General features: G+C 50.1%; 1 protein-coding gene across 1 annotated transcript in view; it reads left to right on the top strand.

Annotated features, from left to right (window-relative positions):
* The window catches only part of LOC128943448 (serine/threonine-protein kinase pim-1-like), a gene marked incomplete at its 3' end in the record, with an annotated part of 79,520 nt that extends 59,014 nt beyond the window's left edge, over positions 1-20,506 (top strand). The window contains exons 2-5 of the mRNA XM_054286390.1: positions 18,908-19,009; positions 19,133-19,183; positions 19,387-19,753; positions 20,394-20,506. Coding sequence (XP_054142365.1) covers positions 18,908-19,009; positions 19,133-19,183; positions 19,387-19,753; positions 20,394-20,506 — 633 coding nt within the window. The remainder of the gene's footprint in view (positions 1-18,907; positions 19,010-19,132; positions 19,184-19,386; positions 19,754-20,393) is intronic.
* Positions 20,507-20,997: the final 491 nt, after the last annotated feature.

Raw genomic sequence — 20,997 nt, 5'->3', positions numbered from 1 at the left:
GCCAGGCACAGGCAAATTTCATCTCCACTGTGAGCTCTTCATTCTGCTTGTTCCCATGAAGCTTAAATGCCAACCTCAGCTCATCGTTCCTCTGGTTCCCGTAGACCATCACAGCCCTTCCATGGCCTCTCCAGAGAGGAGCAGCTGCACATCTTCAGAGCAGCAGTTGCCAGCCCGCATCCTATCAGGGAGGGAAAGAGTTTCTACCCTTGCTTTCCAAGCAGGTCCTGGTTAACGACCCTTTAAAGTGTTTTCCTGCAGTGCTCTATCATGGGTAGATCTCAAGTGAGAATCAGGTAGAAAGGGTCAAGTCACCTAGGAAGGGGGACCTTGAAAACAGAAAGATTCTCTGCCTGATTTTCCAGTCCTCTCTGCAGATTTGGATGGTGTTCTGGGCATTTTGCAGACAGCCTCTCTTTAGGGGTACAAGGGCAAGGTGGAAAATATTGCCTAACAAGTGGTCAGGGTTAGGTGCACTCTCCTCTTTCTTTGAATGAAGCCAAACTAGGACTCTGATAGGATATTGCAGATGTTTAAGACTGTCTGCCCTGCAAATCAAGCCATGCCATTTGACGCTGGCAGGGGGCTATGTAGAAATCACGAATGGGTCGGGACTGTTGAGGAACGTGCCTCGAGCTGTTTGTTTTCCAGCATCAATCTCGTTACATGGTTATGACAATGGGAAGATGCCAGCAGCTCACATCCCAGGCAGCAGACAAAGAACTTAATGTTACAACTTACTTGATAAATTTTTTGACCAATCACACAAAGCAAAAGCTTATTGACAGTAGTTCTATCCAATCACCATAAGCACATGTTCCATTGGTTAAAACAATGCTTGCTTATTTCGAATACAATACCTACGTGTAAGCCTTAAAACACAACGCACTGAGCTCCATTATTAAGCTTCAACCTTCCTAATATCTTGCTAGATAAACTTTTCTGTAGCTTAGAGAGGTATTCTAGACCAGCATTAATGCACAGACCATTGTTCTATTTTTCTTTGCTTTTCTGCAGTTTAAATAATTTTTATGCTGACCTATCTCATGGCTGCTGCTTGGCTCTAATCACAGTTCTACTGTATCTGAGACCTGCCTTTTGCAGCTTTCCCAAAACCCTCTAATTTTGTGGATTCCCTAAGAGGACTGAGTGCCAGAGCCTCTGGAGAAGCGTGGAGGGCAGGGCTCAGGCAGGTTCTGCCAGTGCAGGATTTGAACTCAAGGCACCAGGAAGCACCAAGCCTGCAGAGAGGAACTCAACCCTTCTCATCTCCCTCACTGCCAGAGGCAGGCTCAGAGCAGCCATCTCACCCCTCTCTAAACCAGTGGGGCTCTGTCCTTACCAAGCTCCTCGGGCTCCTGGGAACTGTTCCCACAGCTCTCGGTGCCAGGCAAAGCTCCCTCTGCTGCAGCTCAGTCCACAGGCTCCCCTCCTGAGGACTCAGGGGCAACATTAATATTCCCCTTGAAAGAGAAACAGAAAGGAAGAAACCATTCTCACCACTTACACAAAACACCTGGTCCAACATCTCCATGGCTCACACACTTAATCCCTTGTTCCTAACAAGAACTCTGGGCCCCAAAGCCCTTCAACAGTCAGAAAAATTTGACTTCTCAAACACAGTCCAAAGGCTGTCAAGCTGACAGTGACAGTGTTGAACATGGGGATGACACTGAACACATGGAATGGCTGCTAAGGAAATCAATTGCTGCTCTGTTCTGTAAGGCTGCATGTCTGACAGCACTAACATCAGTCATCATGTCACTAATTGCAATGGAAGTAGCACTGTCTTCTTTCTTCTGCCAACAACCCAATCGGTATATTGGTTTCAGTGCCTCGCCTGAGGCAAGTTGATGTAGAAATAAATTCCATGTACCTCATTTTGCAGGGCCCTAGGGTCTGAAATTGCTATTACAGTTTTCTTTATAATGATGGGCAAATCTTTTTTCTCTGTGTTTTCTCTTGATGGCTTTTTAACGATAGGTGCTATCACAGTGAGTTGAATGATGCTACATGGGCCACCTTTATTTTTGAGGGAATGTCCTGCCAGGCTCTGTCTCCACAAATGAGCCAATATTTTGTTGCTAATTGTCATGGGGATTCATCTAGGTCATCTACTTGTCAGCAGTTTCACCCTTAGGGGGCACTGGGGTAGTACAATTGCACCACAAACTTGAGTATCTGTCCTCAGGATGATGGGGAGTAACATTTAACTGTGGATCTCCCTGGTACTGAAACTCAGCACAAAATTCCATCACCAATGAACCAAGAATTCCAATTCTTGAGGTTCAGAAGGTGCTTTAAGAAGATCAGGGGCCCAGTGATGTCAGCTGGTTATGGGATTGGTCTCGTTGGCAGCCTCACACCAATATTTGTCATGATTGGGTATTGGCTACTCCTTGGCTGGCACAGGCACACCGACCAAAAGGGTTGCAAAGGATTTATCTGGGCTCAAATTGGTCAAACACATGGTGTCTGAGCCTGCTGACTTGGCTAAAGCAAGGCAAACATTCATTTTTGGTTGATCTACAGGCATGTATGCATGCAAAAGCAAGCAAGCAAAACCAACAAGCGCCTGTATATCATTTGATCAAGCTCCATGTTCCTGCTCAGCTGTTTTTTGGCAAAAGCTTCCACATCTATTTCAGTTCTCAAGCAAATCTTTTAGCATTTGTTCAGGGACTGGCCAACTATAGGGCACTAAACTGTCCCTCTAACCTTCAATTTTTACAAATTTGGATATCTTAGAATTCTTTTGAACGTAATGGACACCACGCTTTTGCTGAAAGAGCTCTATGATACAAACCATTTTCACAGTCCAAAAATCAACATCAAACTCAAGATTTGTAGCTTTCACAGGCTGAACTGGGAACAGGTGGCATGCACCGTAGCTTCTCCATGCGGCTCACGTCTGCGTGCTCATTTCCCTGCTGGTGGAATTGTCACTGCACTCTTGTGTATGAGACGGTTTCACGTCCTTCACACGGACCATCTTAGGTCCAGCACCTGTGCAAATACAAGCATACCCTTTGCCCCAAGTGATTAGCAGAAATGGTCCTTCAATTTGTCCTTACTCAAGGTTTCTGATCAAAATCGAAGGATTTTCTTTCAATTTTTCCTGTGTGCTGTTTGAAAAGTGCCTAAAAATTGGAGGATTAGGTCCTGCAAATGAGCTATTCAAAACATAAAAACATATAAAGCTTTGCTCAACCTCATCTGGGTTGTTGCTTGAGCCACTCCCCCTTTTGTTGATCTAGAATGAGTTTAGAGTGTGGTGCGTCCTTTCAACAATTGCCTGACCTGTGTGGGAATAGGGAATTCCAAAATGTGGCGAACACCCCAGTCCATCAAAAATGTGGCCAATTTTTGAGCTGTGTATATGGGGCCATTTGACAGTTTTCATCTCGTGGGGGATCAGTTTGGTGGGCTCTGGGCCCAGTGACACTGACAAGGACAAAAGCAAAAGACGAGAGGCGCTCTCTCTTCCAGGGACCAAAGTCCCACAGCTTTAATGGAGAACAACTCCAGGAGAGAAAGGGAGTGTCCAGGAGAGGAAAGAAGATGTCCAGAGGAGGATAGAGAGCGTCCACCTCATGGCAGGGGATTTGAAACCCTGGGGGAGGAGGGTGGGTAGAAAGGAACTACCATAATTCAACATAATAAATCACCACACTGAAGTTTTCTGCATAAATTGCTGCACTTGTTGCAAAGAAAATCCTAAAATCTCCCCAAACACAACCGTGCAGTTCCAAATGACCACAATGTGGGAGAAAAATCACTCAACCCCCCTGTATACCCAAGCACCAGGTGTCACAGGGAGCACCAACCCCTGCAACTAGAAAGTCCACGCACACAGGCTCACTGGGAAAGGAGTATATCTTTATGAGGGGACAGAGTGCTCACTTTTCTCAACACAACGCACACCATCTACCACATCAGCATCCACCCACATCATCTTCCTCAAACATTCACACACTGAAAACACAACCACAATTACAACACACAGGAAAAATAGCAGCAATGAAACAGGATTTGCTCAATTCACCCCCAGAATTGCTAGCAGGTCCTTATTGACACAGCAAATCCTTTCTGCCAGCAGCCAGACCCAAACCCAAACTGTACAGGCGTACGTTGTGCACAGAACATCTCTGTGTGACTTGTGAACAGCCCTTCCCCTGCATGCACGCCTTACGGGTTACTTTATACAGAGTTAAACGTTCCCTTTCTCCACAGTCCCAGCAGTCTTGTCTGTCCCCCACGAGGAACAGCTAAGAGCGGAGGTGCCTCCAGGAAAGGAATGTCCTGGCAGCACCCAGAGACGTCCAGAGCCCGGTTGTTCTTGGTGGAGCAGAGAAGCGTTCCTGCCGCGGTCACCAAATGAGGTGTGGAATAGAACTCCCCACAGTTAAAGGTAGAAGGTGGTATGTTTATTAAGGCGCAAGGCACACAAGGAGTTTTCTCCTAAAGACGTGTGAAGAATCACTGCCGCTCTACTTATCTAGAAAAGTCCTACATATTCATATAATTCCCAAAATGACTAATACATATTAATTAGGTAACCCCACCTACCCCCTTTGTATTAAAATGTATTATAATTGAGTCCAAAGTTCCCTCATATTTGCGGATTCTTTCACATCACATGGGTTGGTGGGTTTTAAAGCAGGGAATGGTCTCCTTCTCATGAAGCCAAGATGTCTTCCTCAATTTGGTCACATTCATTTTGAAGACTTCTGTTGAGCAGGTAAAAATGGTCAAAATGAAATCTTTCCCAGCTGTTTCCCTTTGGTTTACCTCTTTGAGGGTTAAAATTCTGTGCTGCAGGTGTGCTGGGTGTGTGCAGAGCAGTGCAACCCCAGAAACCCCTTGGCTTGCCCACAAGTTGTCATGCCTTGTTGCCAGGTGTGCCCAGCTGTGGCAGGAGAAGGAGCCCGCAGCTCAGTGGGCACCGTGCCCTGCCCAGCCGGGGCTCTCTGGCACAGAGCAGCAGCAGCGCCAGCGCCGTTCAACCCGCTCCTGCCTTGGCTTCCCCTGGCACACAGAAGCCTCTGGAAATCAGCACCGCCAGTGGCGTTCCCAGCTTGGAGCAGCTGCTGCTGGCGGGCAGATGCTGAAAGTTCGACTGCTGCCAAAGGGGAAGAAAGGCAGAGATGTACCCGCACCGGAGCCCTGGGCATGTCCAATAAAGGTGCAAATATGTGGGGAGATTTGTTAGGAAGCATTTCAGCTGTCATGCCAACAGTGGCTTCTCTCCTGGTTCTGTGTGTTCTAGACAAGTAATGCAATGGTTGGCTCTGACAATTAAGAAGTAGATGTTTATGTGGATGTTCAAATGTGTAGTGATGGTATTGTAATATATCCACCCATAGTCCTCTTTCCCGTCCCCCTTGTAATCGCCTTGGTAGTCAGGGCGTCTGGGGAGGGCTGGCTCGTGACCAGCAGGCAGGGTGTAACAACACCTGACCTCCAGTCAGGATGCAAGAAAGTAATCTCCACCAACTGACAGCAGAGAAAGAGTTGACTGACAAAACTTTTGGAGGAGCTAAGGGTATAAAAGGCAGAGCATCCTTTTTGTAGATGAGCACGTGGCTGCTAGTCACAGAGAGTCCCAATGCTGCAACTTTTCTTTATTCAGTCCTTTGTTAAGGTTTACTAAACCTTTAAAATGTTAAAAGTGAGAGTCATTTCTCACATGTGCAATGCTGTGGGCCATTGTCTTGGTCTGGTTTCCTTTGTTTGTGTCCCATCTGAGTGCTCAACTGGGGTACAGGCTGTAGGTGCTTGGGGCACTCCTGAAGTTCCTCTTGGATCCCCTGAACAACAGGGTTTGGCCCATGAGGGGAATTTTTGCTGCTTTGTGACAGATGAGAATTTCCCAGACTCTTTTGTGTTTCTGTAGGGAAGGTGAGTTTTGCTGTGCATAAACTCATAGACCAACACAGAACTGTCCCTTTGTGATGTCAGGGCATGGTTGCCACGTCGTCATAGTGGCATCAGAATGTTGCCCTGGTGCACAGAAGGCCTGAGTGTCAGAGCGGCCCTAGGCCTTGCTCAGATCAGGAGAACCTTCCTGGTCAAAGCATCTGTCAGTAGGCAGCTGCCCACTGACAAGAGGCTTGTTTTTTAAGCTTTTAGAAAAATTGCAGAAATGCCAATTATTAACCATCTGGCCACTGCAGCTTTTGCTGCATATGGCATTGCCTATTCCATTTATTATTTTACAAATTTCGCACGTAAGTAGAGTTTTCCATTCTAATTAGGTTAGGGTGTACCCTAACCTGGCTTTTGTATTTCTTCCTGCTCTTTCTTGGTGGCTGCGTTTCTGATTTTGTAGGAGAAAGAGCATTAGGATGCCAGTGGTTTGGTAAAGCTACTGTCAAGAGGTTCAGCTAAAAAGGGGGTGTCTGTAGCCACAGGGGCAGCAATTGCAGGGGAACCTGCAGGGCTTCTGTTCCCTCCACAGGAGAGTCTGTGGCAGCAGAGTCTGTCATTTACTCAGGTTGCTGGGACAAGCAAGACACCTTTAAAAATGTAGACTGGCAGACCTTCTTTAAAGCCTTCCAAAAACTCTGCAGTTTTTCCCAGAATTCAGAGAAAGCTTATTTCATTTTAAATTTTGTCATGAAAGGATTTTACTAACTTGACCTTTTACTGAGTGCTAAAATAGTTGTTCCCTTTGAATGGAAGTGCTGCTGTGCTCTTCAGCAATAGAACTGCATCATCTGCAGGGGGACTGTGGGGAAGCTTTTCTGGGCAACTGTTTCCTGCAAGTTAATCAGAACGAGTGCATGACACTGAGTGATAAAAAAAAAGAGTACCTGAAGGAGAAAATTTCAGAAGCTGTCTTATGTGTTTGGTAGAACAGGAGCATTGAGTGTTAAAGAAAAACACTTTGCATTTGCTTGATCATATTTGAATTCATTTACTGGCTAAACTGGCTGCAGTGTGGGCACAGCCAAGAATATTGTCCTGATCTCTTGCTGGCTGTGTGAATGAAATGTGTCTCCGGGAGGGATGTTGTGAAACAGGAAATCATCTCTGTTTGGGTTGACTTGTTCTGTGGGATTCAGTAGCCCAGGCAGTTTTCTGACAGCGTCTGGTTAATTTTCCCTTCCCACTACAGGACAACTGAAGCATGTATTCAGCAGTGCTGAAGATCCTGAGGTGAGTGAGAAAGGAACATTTCATGTTCCTGGTGTTTAAGAATTGTAGAGGAAGATGTGAGCTTGGCCAGTAGCAGTAGAGTGTAGAGGGCCAGCTAGGAAGGCTGAAAGAAAATCCATATTCCTGCCTGTAACAAAAATAATAACGGCAGCGATAGATATTTTTAAATTTCCTTCTCAGAGTTTAAAGAATTAAAAACCTAGTTTTGAAAAGAGAATGATGCTTGCTGACAGCAGATAGGGAAAATTTAATTAAGAGCAATTTCCTCTACAGTTGAATTATATAATTTTAATTTAAACAGAGTGACTTAGACTCCTATTCTTATCAAACTTTATGATATCTGCTTGGAACATGAGGTGGTAGAACAGGAAGGCCATCTTGCAATGGTGCCTGCTGTATCTGAAGTGCAATGGGCACCTTTGTGGCTGGGGAGCTGCGTGGGCCCAAAGGACTCAGGGCTGGCAGCCATGAGCAGCTGAAGATTAGGCAGCTTTGTCTCCATGGCCGCGGCTGCTCAGGACAGCTCCTCACGGGCCCAGACTCTGGGCGCTCCGAGCCCGCCCTCCCCCGAATCCCAGCCCTGAGGGGCTTGGCGTCCCAATGCATCCCCTGGGGACAGCACAGTCGGCCGCTGAGCTCAGCCCATGGTGACACCACCAAGTGACCAATGGAAAATTCACCAAATCCTCATCAGAGACAAGAGAAAACTCCCATGGTGCCTGACAGCCTGAAGCAACTGCCAATTCCAGATCATTCCATCCATGTAGGAAAAGAGGCTTTTGCATTAAAGCAGAAAAGAGTTATCGAAAAGGAGGGCAGGAGCAAACAACAAAGTTATTTGGACTCATGCTTCTTGTGTCTGTTAGAAAGGCCAAGAAAATGCACTCCTTGCTCTTCTGACACAGCTCTCTCTGTTCATGATGTGGGACATCGAGTGCTGATGATGTGCAGGAGCTGATGCAAGGGACAGGGACAAGGACGCAGCAGACACAGTGCCAAGCTGACAGAGGGATGATCTCTGCCAGTGGCACTGAAGAAGAAGAGTTTGCAGGCAGCACAGAAAATGGCTCTTTGTTTCACCTCTTCTTTCAGTGCTGCTAAGAATGTAGCCTGGAGCAAGCTGGGAACACCAGAGCCTGGAGCCCTTTCCAGGCAGGGCTGCATCAGACACAAACCAGCAGGGGACTGAGGAGCCCCTGGGGTGGCAGTGAGCAACCTCAGGCTCTGCTCACTGCTGCTGGCATTTTCTATTGAACCATCTCCAAGGACTTCTGTTGTGCTCTGTATTTCTAAGGGTTTTCCCCCTTGTTTTTTTTTTTTTGTTGTCTCCTGCACCTTTTTTTCTCCATATTTTTCTATCCTGTCAGCAGCAGCCCTTGTCCAGAACTGGCTCTAAAATATCACCAAAGCAGCTAGGAACAACAATGGGTGGAATCCTGCGGCTCAGGAATTCATATGCCAGAGCCCTGCCTGTGCCTTATGCTTTGTCAGGACCTCCTTCTCTGTGCAAAACTAGGGATTAGTGGAGTTTTTTTGCCACAGAGCTCCTGAGAAGCAAAGGTTGTGCTAGGTTTCTCAGGAGTGTATCCGTTAAGTTCATTGCCGGCAAACAGAAGGTAAGGCCAGGGTAGCAGAGCAGCTGGGAGCTGGTCACTCCCTGCAAAGGGCTGGTGTAGGATGTGGGAACACCACGTTCCAGGAGGGGTAAGCAGGGTCAATGTGCTCAAGGTGCTGCCAATGAGGTTTGGGTTCACTTAGAGAGTAGTCAGGAGTGGTGAGCACTGCAAGATCCAGCTGCAGTCCCCATCCACGTCTCTTTCAGTGCTGGCTTTATGGTGTCTGCAGCCTGGATCCAGAGCACCCTGGGGGGCTCCTGAGGCTGCCTTTGCACTCGGGGTGAGGATGCCCAGGAGCCCTGATGCCGGCAGTGGGGCCCAGGGCTGGGGCTTGTGGCCTGGCAGGTGTGGCTCTGGGGGCTGTGACATGCCAGGGCATGGGTCACTGTCACTGCCCTCCGCAGCCCTGGCTAGCTCTGTGATGCTCCAGGGACAAAAGCAAGAGTGGGGATCTGGCTAGGTTAGGGTTTTGCCTGAGCCAGAACCTCTAGGCCAAATGCCGAGCAGTAGAGCCCCTTGGAGGACCGAGTGAAGGAAGCACAGGAGGCTCTTCTGCGGTGTAAAGTGCAGCAAATTCATCAGGAGAGGCAGGGGGAAGGTTCTACAAGTCAGAATTCCCAAAGGGAACAGATGTTCAGAGAACCCACAGCACCCCTGTGCACTGGTTTCTAAAATCTTTCAAAACAGGGGGTGGACACCATATAGTAACCAATAAGCGACTCTTGGGATGTGGTTTTCAGGGCTACAACAAATCAGAACAAGGGGAAGAGAGAGCGTTGGGATAGGGATTGGATCTTAGGGTGAGAGACAGGGAACTTTCTGGAACAAAGGGTAGGGTTTGGGCTGATGGGTGGGGCAAAGGGGCCGGGTTGACTTGACAGACAGGGAAAAATCTGGTGAGGAGGGAGGGAATTCCTTGAGGGACACTTGGGTAGGAGGGCATAACACAGGGGAGAGACTAACTCTAATAACTCAGGGAACACTTGAACATACCACTATATAACAACATTTGACTCAATAAACTACCACACTGCAACAAAGAAATTCAGGCTTTCAGGAGCCGAGAGGTGGCACTATTAGAACCCACAGCAGCTGGTGAAAGCCATCTCTCTCCTTCAGGTTCTTTCTCTGTGGGAAGGTGCTGCGAGTTGTGGTGGCTGCACTCCCCCTTTGCTGGGAGGATGATCTGTACCAGGGCAGAGCAGAAAGCTGCCCTGGTGAGCAGAACATGCTCAGAGCATTACAGTTCAGAGAATGGCACTGCCCCTGAAGGGCAAACAGCTTGAAAGCATAGAATTCTGTGCAGAACCATTGCACAAATTTTCTCTTCTAGAACATGCCCATTTTTGTATACTGTAGATGAATACTCCAGGTTTTATAGAATACATGGGGCTTTTTCTTAAGGTTTTTGGGAGAACTCTCAAGTTTATTTCTGTTTGTATTTTACATCCAGCACGCATACAGGTTTTTTTTTAATTATTATTATTTTTCTTTAGTAAATACTTAGGGAAAAATACCTAAGCATTTTTTAATCCTTTGGGATATTGAGATTAATATTCTTAGAAAGAAAACCTTGTTGAACAAGTGTGAAAACACAGAGAGAGGGAAAACAATATAAAAGTCTTTTAGAACAGGGCGTGTAATAAGCACTGCAGAACTGAGTAATTCCTCCAAGGGCAGAATTAGCAAGATATATTACCAAGAATAACTGCCAAGATACTTCCTTAAGCCAAAGGAAATGTGACCTGCAGCCATACAAAGTACAGCCAAAGCAAATGAAAACCTTTGGAAAAGAGGGAATTTTTCCAGTGACATCAGTCTGTGATAAATAGGTATGATTTGTGCTGATAAATATTGAAACAGTAGTCAATATTGATAGAGTAATTAATATTTGAGAATAATAAAATAGTTTAAAGTTATAATGCCAAAGAAGAGAGGGAGAGGAGGGGCTCCACCTGCCCTTCCCAGCAGCTGTTCTCAAGGACCACAGGAAAGAAGCTGAAGATACAGTTTCTAAAAATGACCAAGAACCTGGTTGGATCCCAGAAAATGCTAATTATAAGGGATTTATTGCCTTGATATGCAGATGCAGTGATACGTTAGTCTTGGCTTACATTGTACTGGCTTGGTGCGCATGTGTAACCCAAAGGTGAATTAAAGGACAATGAAGAAGACTACAGAGCCTTCATCAGTGACAACCCCCAAAGACTTGTGCGACCACCAAACCGAATGGTGGCGCATGCGTGATAAGGGTGGTAATGAAGGGGGAGATAGAGATATGACGAACCAAAAATGGGAGGAGATGGAATTGACACATAGCATATAAGGGGTGATTTTCACTTGGCAAGCTTGTACGTGAAGTGGAAAGGGTCATTGAACCCCGCAATCCGTACCCCGCGGTTGTTTTTGCTTATGTGCTATTATTGGAACCAAATTATCCCTTATTTTAATCAAATTATATTGTATCCAATTTTATATTTTTTTTATTTTAACTATTCAAATGAAATTGGGACTACTTTTAATATTGTTTGGGGGTTTTTTATGATGGGATAATTGGGCAAACATAACAGCTTCACAGTTAGAGCTGTACATATGTTCTGATCTTTAGATAAAGCTTTGAATTAACGTGTTTTGATTCTGTCTTGAAGTTTTGATGACATATTTTTAATTCTATATTTTTTTTGATGATGAAAAAAAGTAAATAAATAAACAAAATTAAAAAAAAAACAAAAGGAGAATGTGAGACCAGGACCTGCTAGTCTAGAGATTATGGGAGTGCAGCTCACTCGATGTGCCAGCGTCTCACCACATCCTTTCCGCATTGGGCCTCTCCTCCTCCTCTTTGGCCATGTTTTCTTTGTGTCATTTGTGCTGCTCTTTGTTACTTGGCATTACAACAGAGTCACCTGTTGACCTGTTTGAGGGACAAGGGATCCAAAAGATCCTGTCTAGTCAAAGGTGTATTCTGTGCTCACCAAGGGCCTGAGCAAAGCAACCAAGAGAAGTGTGCCCAAATCCCAAAGCTTTGCTCCTTTGCAATCTCCCACAGATCTGGCTCACAGGTGTCTTCAATCACAATTCCACGGGTAAGAAGAGGTCATGTATTTCACTGGGAAAAGATGCACTGCTTTGGCAAAGTCACCTGTATGTATATTTACCCAGGACAGCACTCCAGCTGTGTTGTTTGCTCCTTGTTTGCAGAAGGATGAGTGCACTGGGAGGTCAATAACAAGTGACAAGGGTTCCTCAAATCTGCACTGCAGCCTGGGTGCCATTCAGCCCAGAGCTAGGGGATCGTTTGTTCCCATGGACCAGTGCTTGCCAGTGGAATGAATTCCTGCACAGCTGGAAGAAGCAATTCTGGATTCAGCTCCAGCTGTTGGTGGGCTGCATGATCATTGACAATGCTGCACTTCCAGAAATTATTCTGCAGTTTCCTTTCATAATCATTTGAAACTTTGAAACTTCACATTTCAATTTGCTTTGCTTTAGGGTAAAACACTTCTGGGCCCAGTGCAAGCTGTAACCTTTTGACAGCAAAGTCCTCATGGTTGCCAGCTTCTGATGTTACACAATGTCACCTGGCTGCATGTGCTTGCTTAGCTCTGGGTCTAGTCCCGGCCTAGTAAAGCCCAGGCAGGGTGGCACGTTGCAGGGAAAACTGGTCCATGAGCTTATGGGGTTGCCATCAGCAGCAGAGTGAATGTGCCCTTTGGGGATTCCTCTGGAGACAAATTCAGTGACCTACTCCATGCCACAATATTACCTTAGATCTTTCTGCAATATCCTAGAAAAGGCTGTGAAACTTCACATCTCCTTGCGTAGCCACTGTTTGAATAGGGGCATTTTTGTCCCTCCTCAAAGTCATTGCTCTTGCACACCAGAAGCATGAACATCCACAGTCAGGAATGATGCATGGTCCTGCTGCTGCTGCTGCAGAGCACTGGGCAGTGCAGACCTGGGTGTTACCAATATGAGCACTTAATTAGCATTTCATGCTCCTTCAAGCTGTCCAGATCCCAGGACTTTTTGTTTCAAAGCCGCCACTGCACCATCTCTAGGGAAGAACAGGAAATGGGAAACAGCGACTGCCAGCCTTGCAGGGGTGTGGGGGAAAACTTGAGGTGTCTGCATCAAAAGATGTATGGGAAGAGTGTAATTGCCAAAGCAAACGCTTCGTTAGGACAGCAGGAGCAGTTCTTTACTGCATGCTTGCATGAAGATCATTTGGGATCTCCTTTTTGTGTCTCATGCAGAAAAGGAGCTCTTAATAATACCACGCTACTTAAACTAGATTGGGATGTATCTCTGTAGTGGTTCACAATGAAGCAGACTGCCTGCTGTGTCACTGCCAGCCCTGCTGAGCCTGCAAGGGACTGTAGTGTATCCCATGCCTGTTTTGCCTCCAAGCAAAGCTTGGTTTTCCTTATTAGTGTGGAATAAATACAAGAGTCATAAAATGGGCAATTAAACTGGCCGCTTTGGAGGATATGCTCATGCTTTCACACATCAGTCTTGCACCTCACGCTCTCAAGGCTTCGTACTCATCATGAAATATTTTAACAAAAAAACCTCAGCTCTCAAGTTACATCTGAATAAAATTGCACAAGATCATCAAAAATTCTGCTGTCAGGAACAAGACAAGAGCCTTCCAACACTCACTTGCAGCTGTCCTGGATTGCTGCAGCCCTTTGTGAAAAGCTGCTGCAGACAGAGTGTTTGGAGCTGGTTTGGGCCTTTATGAAAGATCTGTGGAGCAGTGTGCAGGGCTCTCCAGGCAGGAAACTGTTTGTCCAAGCCCAGGGACACGGTGCCGGCAGGAGCGGAGCGGCCCCGCTCCCAGCCCAAGAGTCTGTGAGCTGAGCCACGCCAGGGAGAAAAGGCAGCGAGGGGCTCCAGCCCAGCTGCTTCACTGCCCTGCCCGCTCCATGGAGCTCTGCCATGGGAGAAAGCCGACGCTGGACGAGCCCCCGAGCTTCCATCAGCTGCTGGAACTGCTCCGTGACAGCTCCTGTTCTTCCGAGAGAGACCCCGGCGCCTTCTTGTAACGCATGTCATGGGGGGATTCTGTTTGTTAATAAACTGTTGGGGGTTTTCACTTTCATCTATTAGTAATAATTTCCTATTGCTGGAAAGGGATTGTTGGAACACTTTAGAGGAAACAATTTATTGCACAATATCCTGTTTGAAGTTGTCTCAAACTGTGAGAGACAGATGGCTTCACACAGGAGCATCCCCAAGGCTGCTGAGGGGAAGGCACAGAGGAAGACAAACCCAGTATTTCTGAGGGAGCTCCTTGACACCAAACCAACCTGAGTTGTCAAACAGCAGACCTGATGTTTCGAGACATGGGCCACAGGGAAAACCTTTCAGTGTGTTTGGTCCAGGCTGGGTTATGCTCAGGGCAAAGGTGTGTCAGTGTGTTGGATAATACTCTTTTCTTGACCTAGAGATGGGGACACTGAGAGGTGTTTTAATAACTTTTCTTCCATTTTCGGTCTCATGAGAAGAGTGAGACAATACAGATGTTATAATTCACGCCATCACAATCAGAAGCCAACTATTTCCTAATTATAATACATTATAAGCGTTTCTTGGTCTATCAGCCTTTTGCCATGCCACGTTGTAGATGCCTTAAAGCCAATTATTTAAAGCTGCCCCTCATGGGTCCCACTACAATGCATCTTTCATAGCTCTGTTTTTCCAAAATCTTATTTGCAAGGCCGTCTTTTGAAACTTTTTTCCAGCTCCATTTTTCTCTCAACAATATCTGTCCTGTTCCATGGCATTTTTAGGTTAGCATTTCTTGTCTCAAGATTTATATACAGATTCCTACTTTGTGGGCCTTCTATTAGGCCCTAAAAGCTTTCTACAAATCCATTTCCCACATCAGTGCACTTGGCTCCTTCTCTCCTCATTGTGCCTGGCAAGCACAGGAGGCCAGAGCTCCTGCAGAACCCATCATAGCACTCAGTGGGAGCAAACTTGTGTCCAGTCCTCACCTGGAGCGGTGGTGCCCAGCATTCCACCACACTGGAATGAGGAACTGTTCCTGCTCTTTCAGAAGGAGCTAAGGAGCTTTGGCCTTCAGATCAATTTTCTGCAGGCTCCTGCAGTGCCTGGTGCTGCTCCCTTGCCAGAGGCACCCCAGGCCAGGGGGGCCACATCTGGGCTGCTGTGTCTGGCTCTGGGGCTCCCTGTTCTGGGCAGTGAGGAGGAGCTGCAGAGGCTCTGCAGGACTGACAGGATGGGCCTTGGGGCTGGCAGGAGAAGCTGAGGGACCTGGGCTGCTGGAGCTGCTGAACAGGAGGCCCAGGGCTCATCCTGTGACTGCTCCAAGGGTGGCTTCAGAGAATCCCAGAACCAGCAAGGGTGGAACAGGCCATGGAGATCATCAAGTCCAACCTGTGCCCTGACACTGCCTTGTCTCCCCTGGGCCTCCTCTTCTCCAGGATAAACAACCTCAGCTTCCTCAGGAACTTATCACAGCACTTGTGTTCCAGATCCATCACCAGCCTTGTCCTTCTCTGGAAACGCTCCAGCCCCTCCATGTTCTTCCTAAATTGGGGGCTCCAGAACTGAACACAGCACTCGAGGTGCTGCCCAAGCAGTGCTGAGCACAGGGGAACAATCCCTGCCCTGCTCCTGCTGGCCACACCATTCCTGATCCAGGCCAGGAGCCATTGGCCTTCTTGGCCAGCTGGGCACACTGCTGGCTCATGTCCAGCCTGCTGTCCATCAGTCCCTGCAGGTCCCTTTCTGCCTGGCTGCTGTCCAGCCCCTCTGGCGCCTTGCTGAGGGAGGGAGGCAGGGAGGGAATGGGTCCAGATCCAATCCTTCCTGAAATGTGGGGTTTGCTGGCACTGCCAGTTCCCAGTTCTTGATATTTCCCTATTCTGGCACAGCCCAAGTGCAGCAATTTGCTGGCAAAGAAAGCCAAAACCAAGCAAAGACCTGGTACCTACAGCAACCCGATCTCGGGTTTGCTGACACCGCCAGTACCCAGATTGGGAATGTTTCAGATGCCTGCACGGCCTAATTCCAGCAGTTTGCTGGCACAGAAAATTAGCATCTGGAAATTTCTCACTGCCAGCAAAACCTAAATGCAGCAATTTTCTGGCAAAGAAAGCCAGAACCCAGCAGCTTCCCAGTGCTGCCACCAGCACCACCCAGGTCTGGTGTTTGCTGCGCAAGTGCCCAGTTCTGGAAATTTCCCAGTGCTGGCACAGCCCAAGTCCAGCAATTTGCTGGCACAGAAAGCCAAAATCCGGCAATTTCCTGATGCCAGTACAGGTGCCCAGACCTGATGTTTGCTGCCACTGCCAGTGCTCAGATCTGGATATTTCCCTGTTCTGGCAGAGCCAAGTCCAGCAATTTTCTGGCAAAGAAAGCCACAATCTGGCAATTCCCTGCTACCGTCATTGGCAATGCCAAGATCCGGTGTTTGCTGGCACCCCCAGTGCCCAGATGCGGGAATTTCCTGGTGCCAGCACAGCCCAAGTCTAGTAATTTTCTGGCAAGGAAAGCCAAAATCTTGCAAATACCTGGTACTTACAGCAACCCAATCTTGTGTTTGCTGACACCACAAGTGCCCAGATCCAGAATTTTTCAGGTTCCTGCACAGCATAAATCCAGCAATATGCTGGCACTGAAAGTTCACATCTGGCAATTTCCTGGTGCTGGCACATCCCCCACCCAGATCTGGTGTGCGCTGGCACTGCCAGTGCCCACATCTGGCAATTTCCCTCTTTGGGCACCACCCATGTCCAGCAATTTGCTGGCAAAGAAAGCTAAAACCTGGCAATTTCCCCTTGCCAGTACCGCCCAATCTGGAGTTTACTGGCAGCAGGATCCCAGGAAAGAAGGAAGGATAGAAGGAAAGAAAAGAGGAAGGCATCCAGATCCAATCCTTCCTGGAGCCTGGAGCCTGAAATGGGCTGTTTGCTGGCACTGCCAGTGCCCAGATCTGGACATTTCCCTGTTCTGGCACAGCCCAAGTGCAGCAATTTGCTGGCACAGAAATCCAAAGCCCATGGCAGCTTCCTGCCACTGGGTCTGGCTCCACCCACATCTTGTTTTTCATGTAACCAGAACCCAGATTTGGAAATTTCCCTGTGCCAGCAGAGCCCAAATCTGGCAGATTTCTGTCACTGGCAATGACACCACCCAGATCTGATGTTTGCTGGCAGCGCCAGCGCCGAAATCTGAAAATTCCTGGTGCTGGCACAGCCCAAGTCCAATGATTTCCTGGCACAGAAACCCAAAATTTGGAAATTTCCAGGTTCTGGCTCCAGCATTATCCAGATCTGGTGTTTGCTGGCAATGCCAGTGCCCAGATTTGGAAATTTCCCAGTGCCTTCACAGCCCAGGTCTAACAATTATTTTTACCTAGCTGGGGCAGAGAAGTTCCTTGGACTGTGACTTTCCTTTTTCTTGGAACTGTTTAAACCTGCTCTGGACTGAAAACCCAGGAAAACACCTGCAGCTCACACCTGTGGCCCCCCGAGCTCTGGGACGCTGCATTCCAGCACCAGAGGGACTCAGGAGAGACCGAGTGAGCCAACTACAACCCACAAAAAGGACTTTCTGAATTTGCCATCTCTTCAGCACTGTCAGAGGTTTGATTTAATATGATTCATTTTTCATGCTTGTGAATACTTTACTTGTTAAATAAACTGGGGTTTTTTCACTTTTCTCCAGGGAAGTCTTTTCCTGAACTAGTAGGGGGAGGGGCTGCTTGAACTTGCTTTCTAGATGGATTCCTTTTGGAGGTTTCCTCCCCAAATTTGCCCTAAGCCAGCACTAACAGTCATCATGAAAACTTCACCAGTGGCATAATTTCCTGGTGGCAAATCTTGTGACAGAAGCTTGACCTTGTTCTCCATGAGAGATTTTTGGGAAGAGCAGACAGGAGAAGATTCCTGGAAAACTGAAACAGCTTTACAGAAGTGAAATGAAAATGAAAGAAACAATCCACTATGTTTTCCTCTATTTATTTCTATGCTACCCTTTTCTATGTTGCATCCCAGTAATTCCAGATGCACCTCACCTCTAAGATCAGTGACTTAGTGATTTTTAGACACCCTAAAATCCCATGAGCCACACACAGTTTTCCTTCCCCTGTTTTTACTGGAAAGCAACACTGGAGATGTAAGTGCAGTGCTTAGGTCAGGTAGGAATCCTACCCCAAGGGAAGGTGGCCCGACAGTGTTTGCCCCTCCGCAAGGACAATGCACAGCAGCAGGCGAGGGGATCGCTGTGCCAGTGCGCAGGAGTCAGGGCTCTGCATCCGGGCTCAAGGCTGCAAAGTTCCCGTGTTTGGGCAGACGGAGGGGCTGTCCCCGGGGCGCGCGGGGCTCGAACGTGGGGCTCGTGGGGCGAGCGGGGAACGGACACGGGGACGAACGGTCCCGGTGCCTCAGTTGCAGCAGCGGCAGCAGCAGCGGCAGCAGCAGCGGCGAGAGCTGCAAAGAGATAGTTTTGAATACTCTCTCTTTCTTTCTCTTTCTTTCTCTTTCTCTCTCTTTCTCTCCCTTTCCCGCTGTCGGGCATCCTCCTCTCGGTGTCCGTTTCCCAGCGTCCCTCTCCTCTCCCCGCCTCCCTCTCCCCTGCTGGGCCGGGCCATGCCCCCGGCCCGCCCCCGGCCCCGGGCGGGGCTGCCCCGTGCCCGGCCCCGGCCGTCCCGCCGCGGTCTCGCCTCCGCCTGGCTCTGGCCGTACTGGCGGTGGCGCTGCTGGGCGGGCATCAGTGCCTGGGGCCGGGGCGGCATTGCCGCCCTTCGGCTCCGCCTGGCCCGAGCCCGGCCCCGGACCCGAGGAAGGCTCTAGTCCCGACCCCGGCCCCGGCCCCGGCCGCGGCCCCGGTCGCGGTCGCGGTCGCGGCCCCGGTCCCGGCTCCTCCCAGGGCCCGCGGAGGACACACGCGGCGCGGCCGCTCCCGCCGCCTCCGCTGCGGCTTCCCCGGCCCGAACTCCGCCGCTCGGCAGCGCGGCCGCCAGCCCCGAGCCTCCCGTGCCGCGTTCCCGGGAGCGAACGCCTGGGCATGGCCGGCCCGGGGCGGGTGAGGGGCGCTCGGGGGCCGTTGCTGGCCCCGGGCCGAGCGCTGACCGCCGCGTCCCGCCCGCAGGGAAGGCGCAGGAGGCCCTGCAGGAGCGGTACCGGCTGGGCTCGCTGCTGGGGCGCGGCGGCTTCGGCAGCGTCTTCGCGGCCACGCGGCTCTCGGACGGCGCCCCGGTGAGCGGCGGGGCCGGCGGCGGGCGCAGGAGGAGGGGATGGAGGGGGAGGAGGGCGGAGGGCGGAGGATGGGGCTCGCAGTGCGGGCGGCGAGCTGAGACCGCTGCTGCCCTTGGCTTGCAGGTGGCCATCAAAAGGGTGCCACGGAACCGCGTCCGGCACTGGGGCGAGCTGGTGAGTGAGCGGGGCCAGTGGCAGAAGCCGGGGCTGCCGGCCGGGGATGAGCCGAGGCCCGGCACGGTGGGAGCCGCCAGGACGCCCCGAGGGAGAGCGGGCATGGGGCCAGCGCAGGGCGCAGAGCATCCCGGCCTGGCTGAAGGCTTCCCCAGGCCTGGCACGGCATCAGCCCGACTGACGGCGTCGTGCTCCTCCCGCAGCCCGACGGCACCAGCGCACCCCTGGAGATCGTGCTGCTGGCCAAGGTGTCCACTGGCTTCCCTGGTGTGGTCCAGCTGCTGGAGTGGCTTGAGCTCCCCAAGGACATCGTGATGGTGCTGGAGCGGCCAGAGCGGTGTCAGGACCTGCATCGTTTCATTCGGGCACGGCGGTTCTTGCCCGAGGAGGAGGCACGGGAGCTGTTCCGCCAGGTGCTGGAGGCCATGCGGCACTGCACCAGCTGCGGGGTCCTGCACCGTGACATCAAACCAGAGAACATCCTGGTTGACCTGGACACCGGGCAGGCCAAACTGATTGACTTTGGCTGTGGCACCTACCTGCAAGACACAGTCTACACTCACTTTGCAGGTGAGCCCATGCAGGGCTGTGCTCCCGCTGCTGGCATCTCATGGCCCAACATATCACAGCCCAAGCTGGCTGTGGCAGCGGGGATTCTCCCTTTTGCTGCCAGTCAGGGCACTGAATCTTCAGCTGGGTTGCTTTAGAGCAGGGCTGGGTGGGCAGCCATCTTCCAGCCCTGCTGGCAGCCTTTGCCAGCCACTCTGCCCAGGACTAGGGCTGGGCTTGGGCAGCCAGCCCGACCAAAACCCCCGTGGGTGGAGTAGCAGAGAGGGGGGGCGGAACCTATGCCCCAGCCAGTTTGGTGTGCAGATGAGAGGAAGAGCTTGGACTGCTCCACTCACCCTGTTTGCCTGGCTTCATAATATTTTTGGGGCAATGTAGGCAGGGAGGATAAGGGCATGTTTTTTCCCCAGCACAGAGGGGGTTTTTCCTTTGCATGTCATGGTCGGGCCTAGCCAGGGCTGCCCTCTTCCAACACCAGAGGCTTCTTTTCCAACCCTAACTTTGTGCACAAGTCCCAGATGCTGGCGAGAGGGCAGTGGTCACCCTGTGTGCCCCTGATGCAGCCCCTGCAGGCCCAGGGATGCTGGGGCCAGGCTCTGGGAGCAGCAGCATCCCCCTGATGAACTCCATCTGTATTCCATAGGAACACTGTCCTACAGCCCCCCGGAATGGAACGACTTTGGCTGGTACCATGGCGAGGCAGCAACAGTCTGGTCCCTGGGCATCCTGCTGCACCAGATGGTCTGTGGGGAGCACCCTTTCAGAAGGGGCCAGAACCTCAGCTGGGGCCAGCTCCCGCTGCCACAAGGGCTCTCTCAAGGTGGATCCTCTTCTCTGGGCATGGGGGGAATCCCAGTGCTGGGAGCCAGCAGCGGGCTAGTGGGCATCCCGCTCTGGCAGCTGCTGAGGAGGTGGCACATGTCCTGCTCTCCTCCAAAACAGGGAATTGATGGGAAAGTTTAGGCCCAGCTCTGAGCACATGCAGCATGGCCTGGGTGTGGGAATAGTGGGGCAAAGTAGACAGGAGCCTTCTCTGGCTGACCGGCAGTTTCTGCTTTCTCTTCCCAGAGTGCAAAGACCTGATCAGGTGGTGTTTATCCGTGAACTCCTTGGACAGACCCGCACTGGAAGACCTGTTCTGTGATCCTTGGATGTGGGATATTCCTCTGCCATAGAAGAAGGGAGAGAGCCACAGGCACACTTTGATCCAGGGCCCTGGTAAGTTCCTGCTCCAGATATGCCTTGGC

Source organism: Melozone crissalis, unplaced genomic scaffold, assembly GCF_028551555.1.
Source record: "Melozone crissalis strain CALT ecotype California unplaced genomic scaffold, PUWL_Pcris_2 ptg000046l_1, whole genome shotgun sequence".
Classification (NCBI taxonomy): Eukaryota; Metazoa; Chordata; class Aves; order Passeriformes; family Passerellidae; genus Melozone; species Melozone crissalis.
Note: the sequence above shows the minus strand (reverse complement) of the source record. Positions and strands in the feature narration are given on the sequence as shown.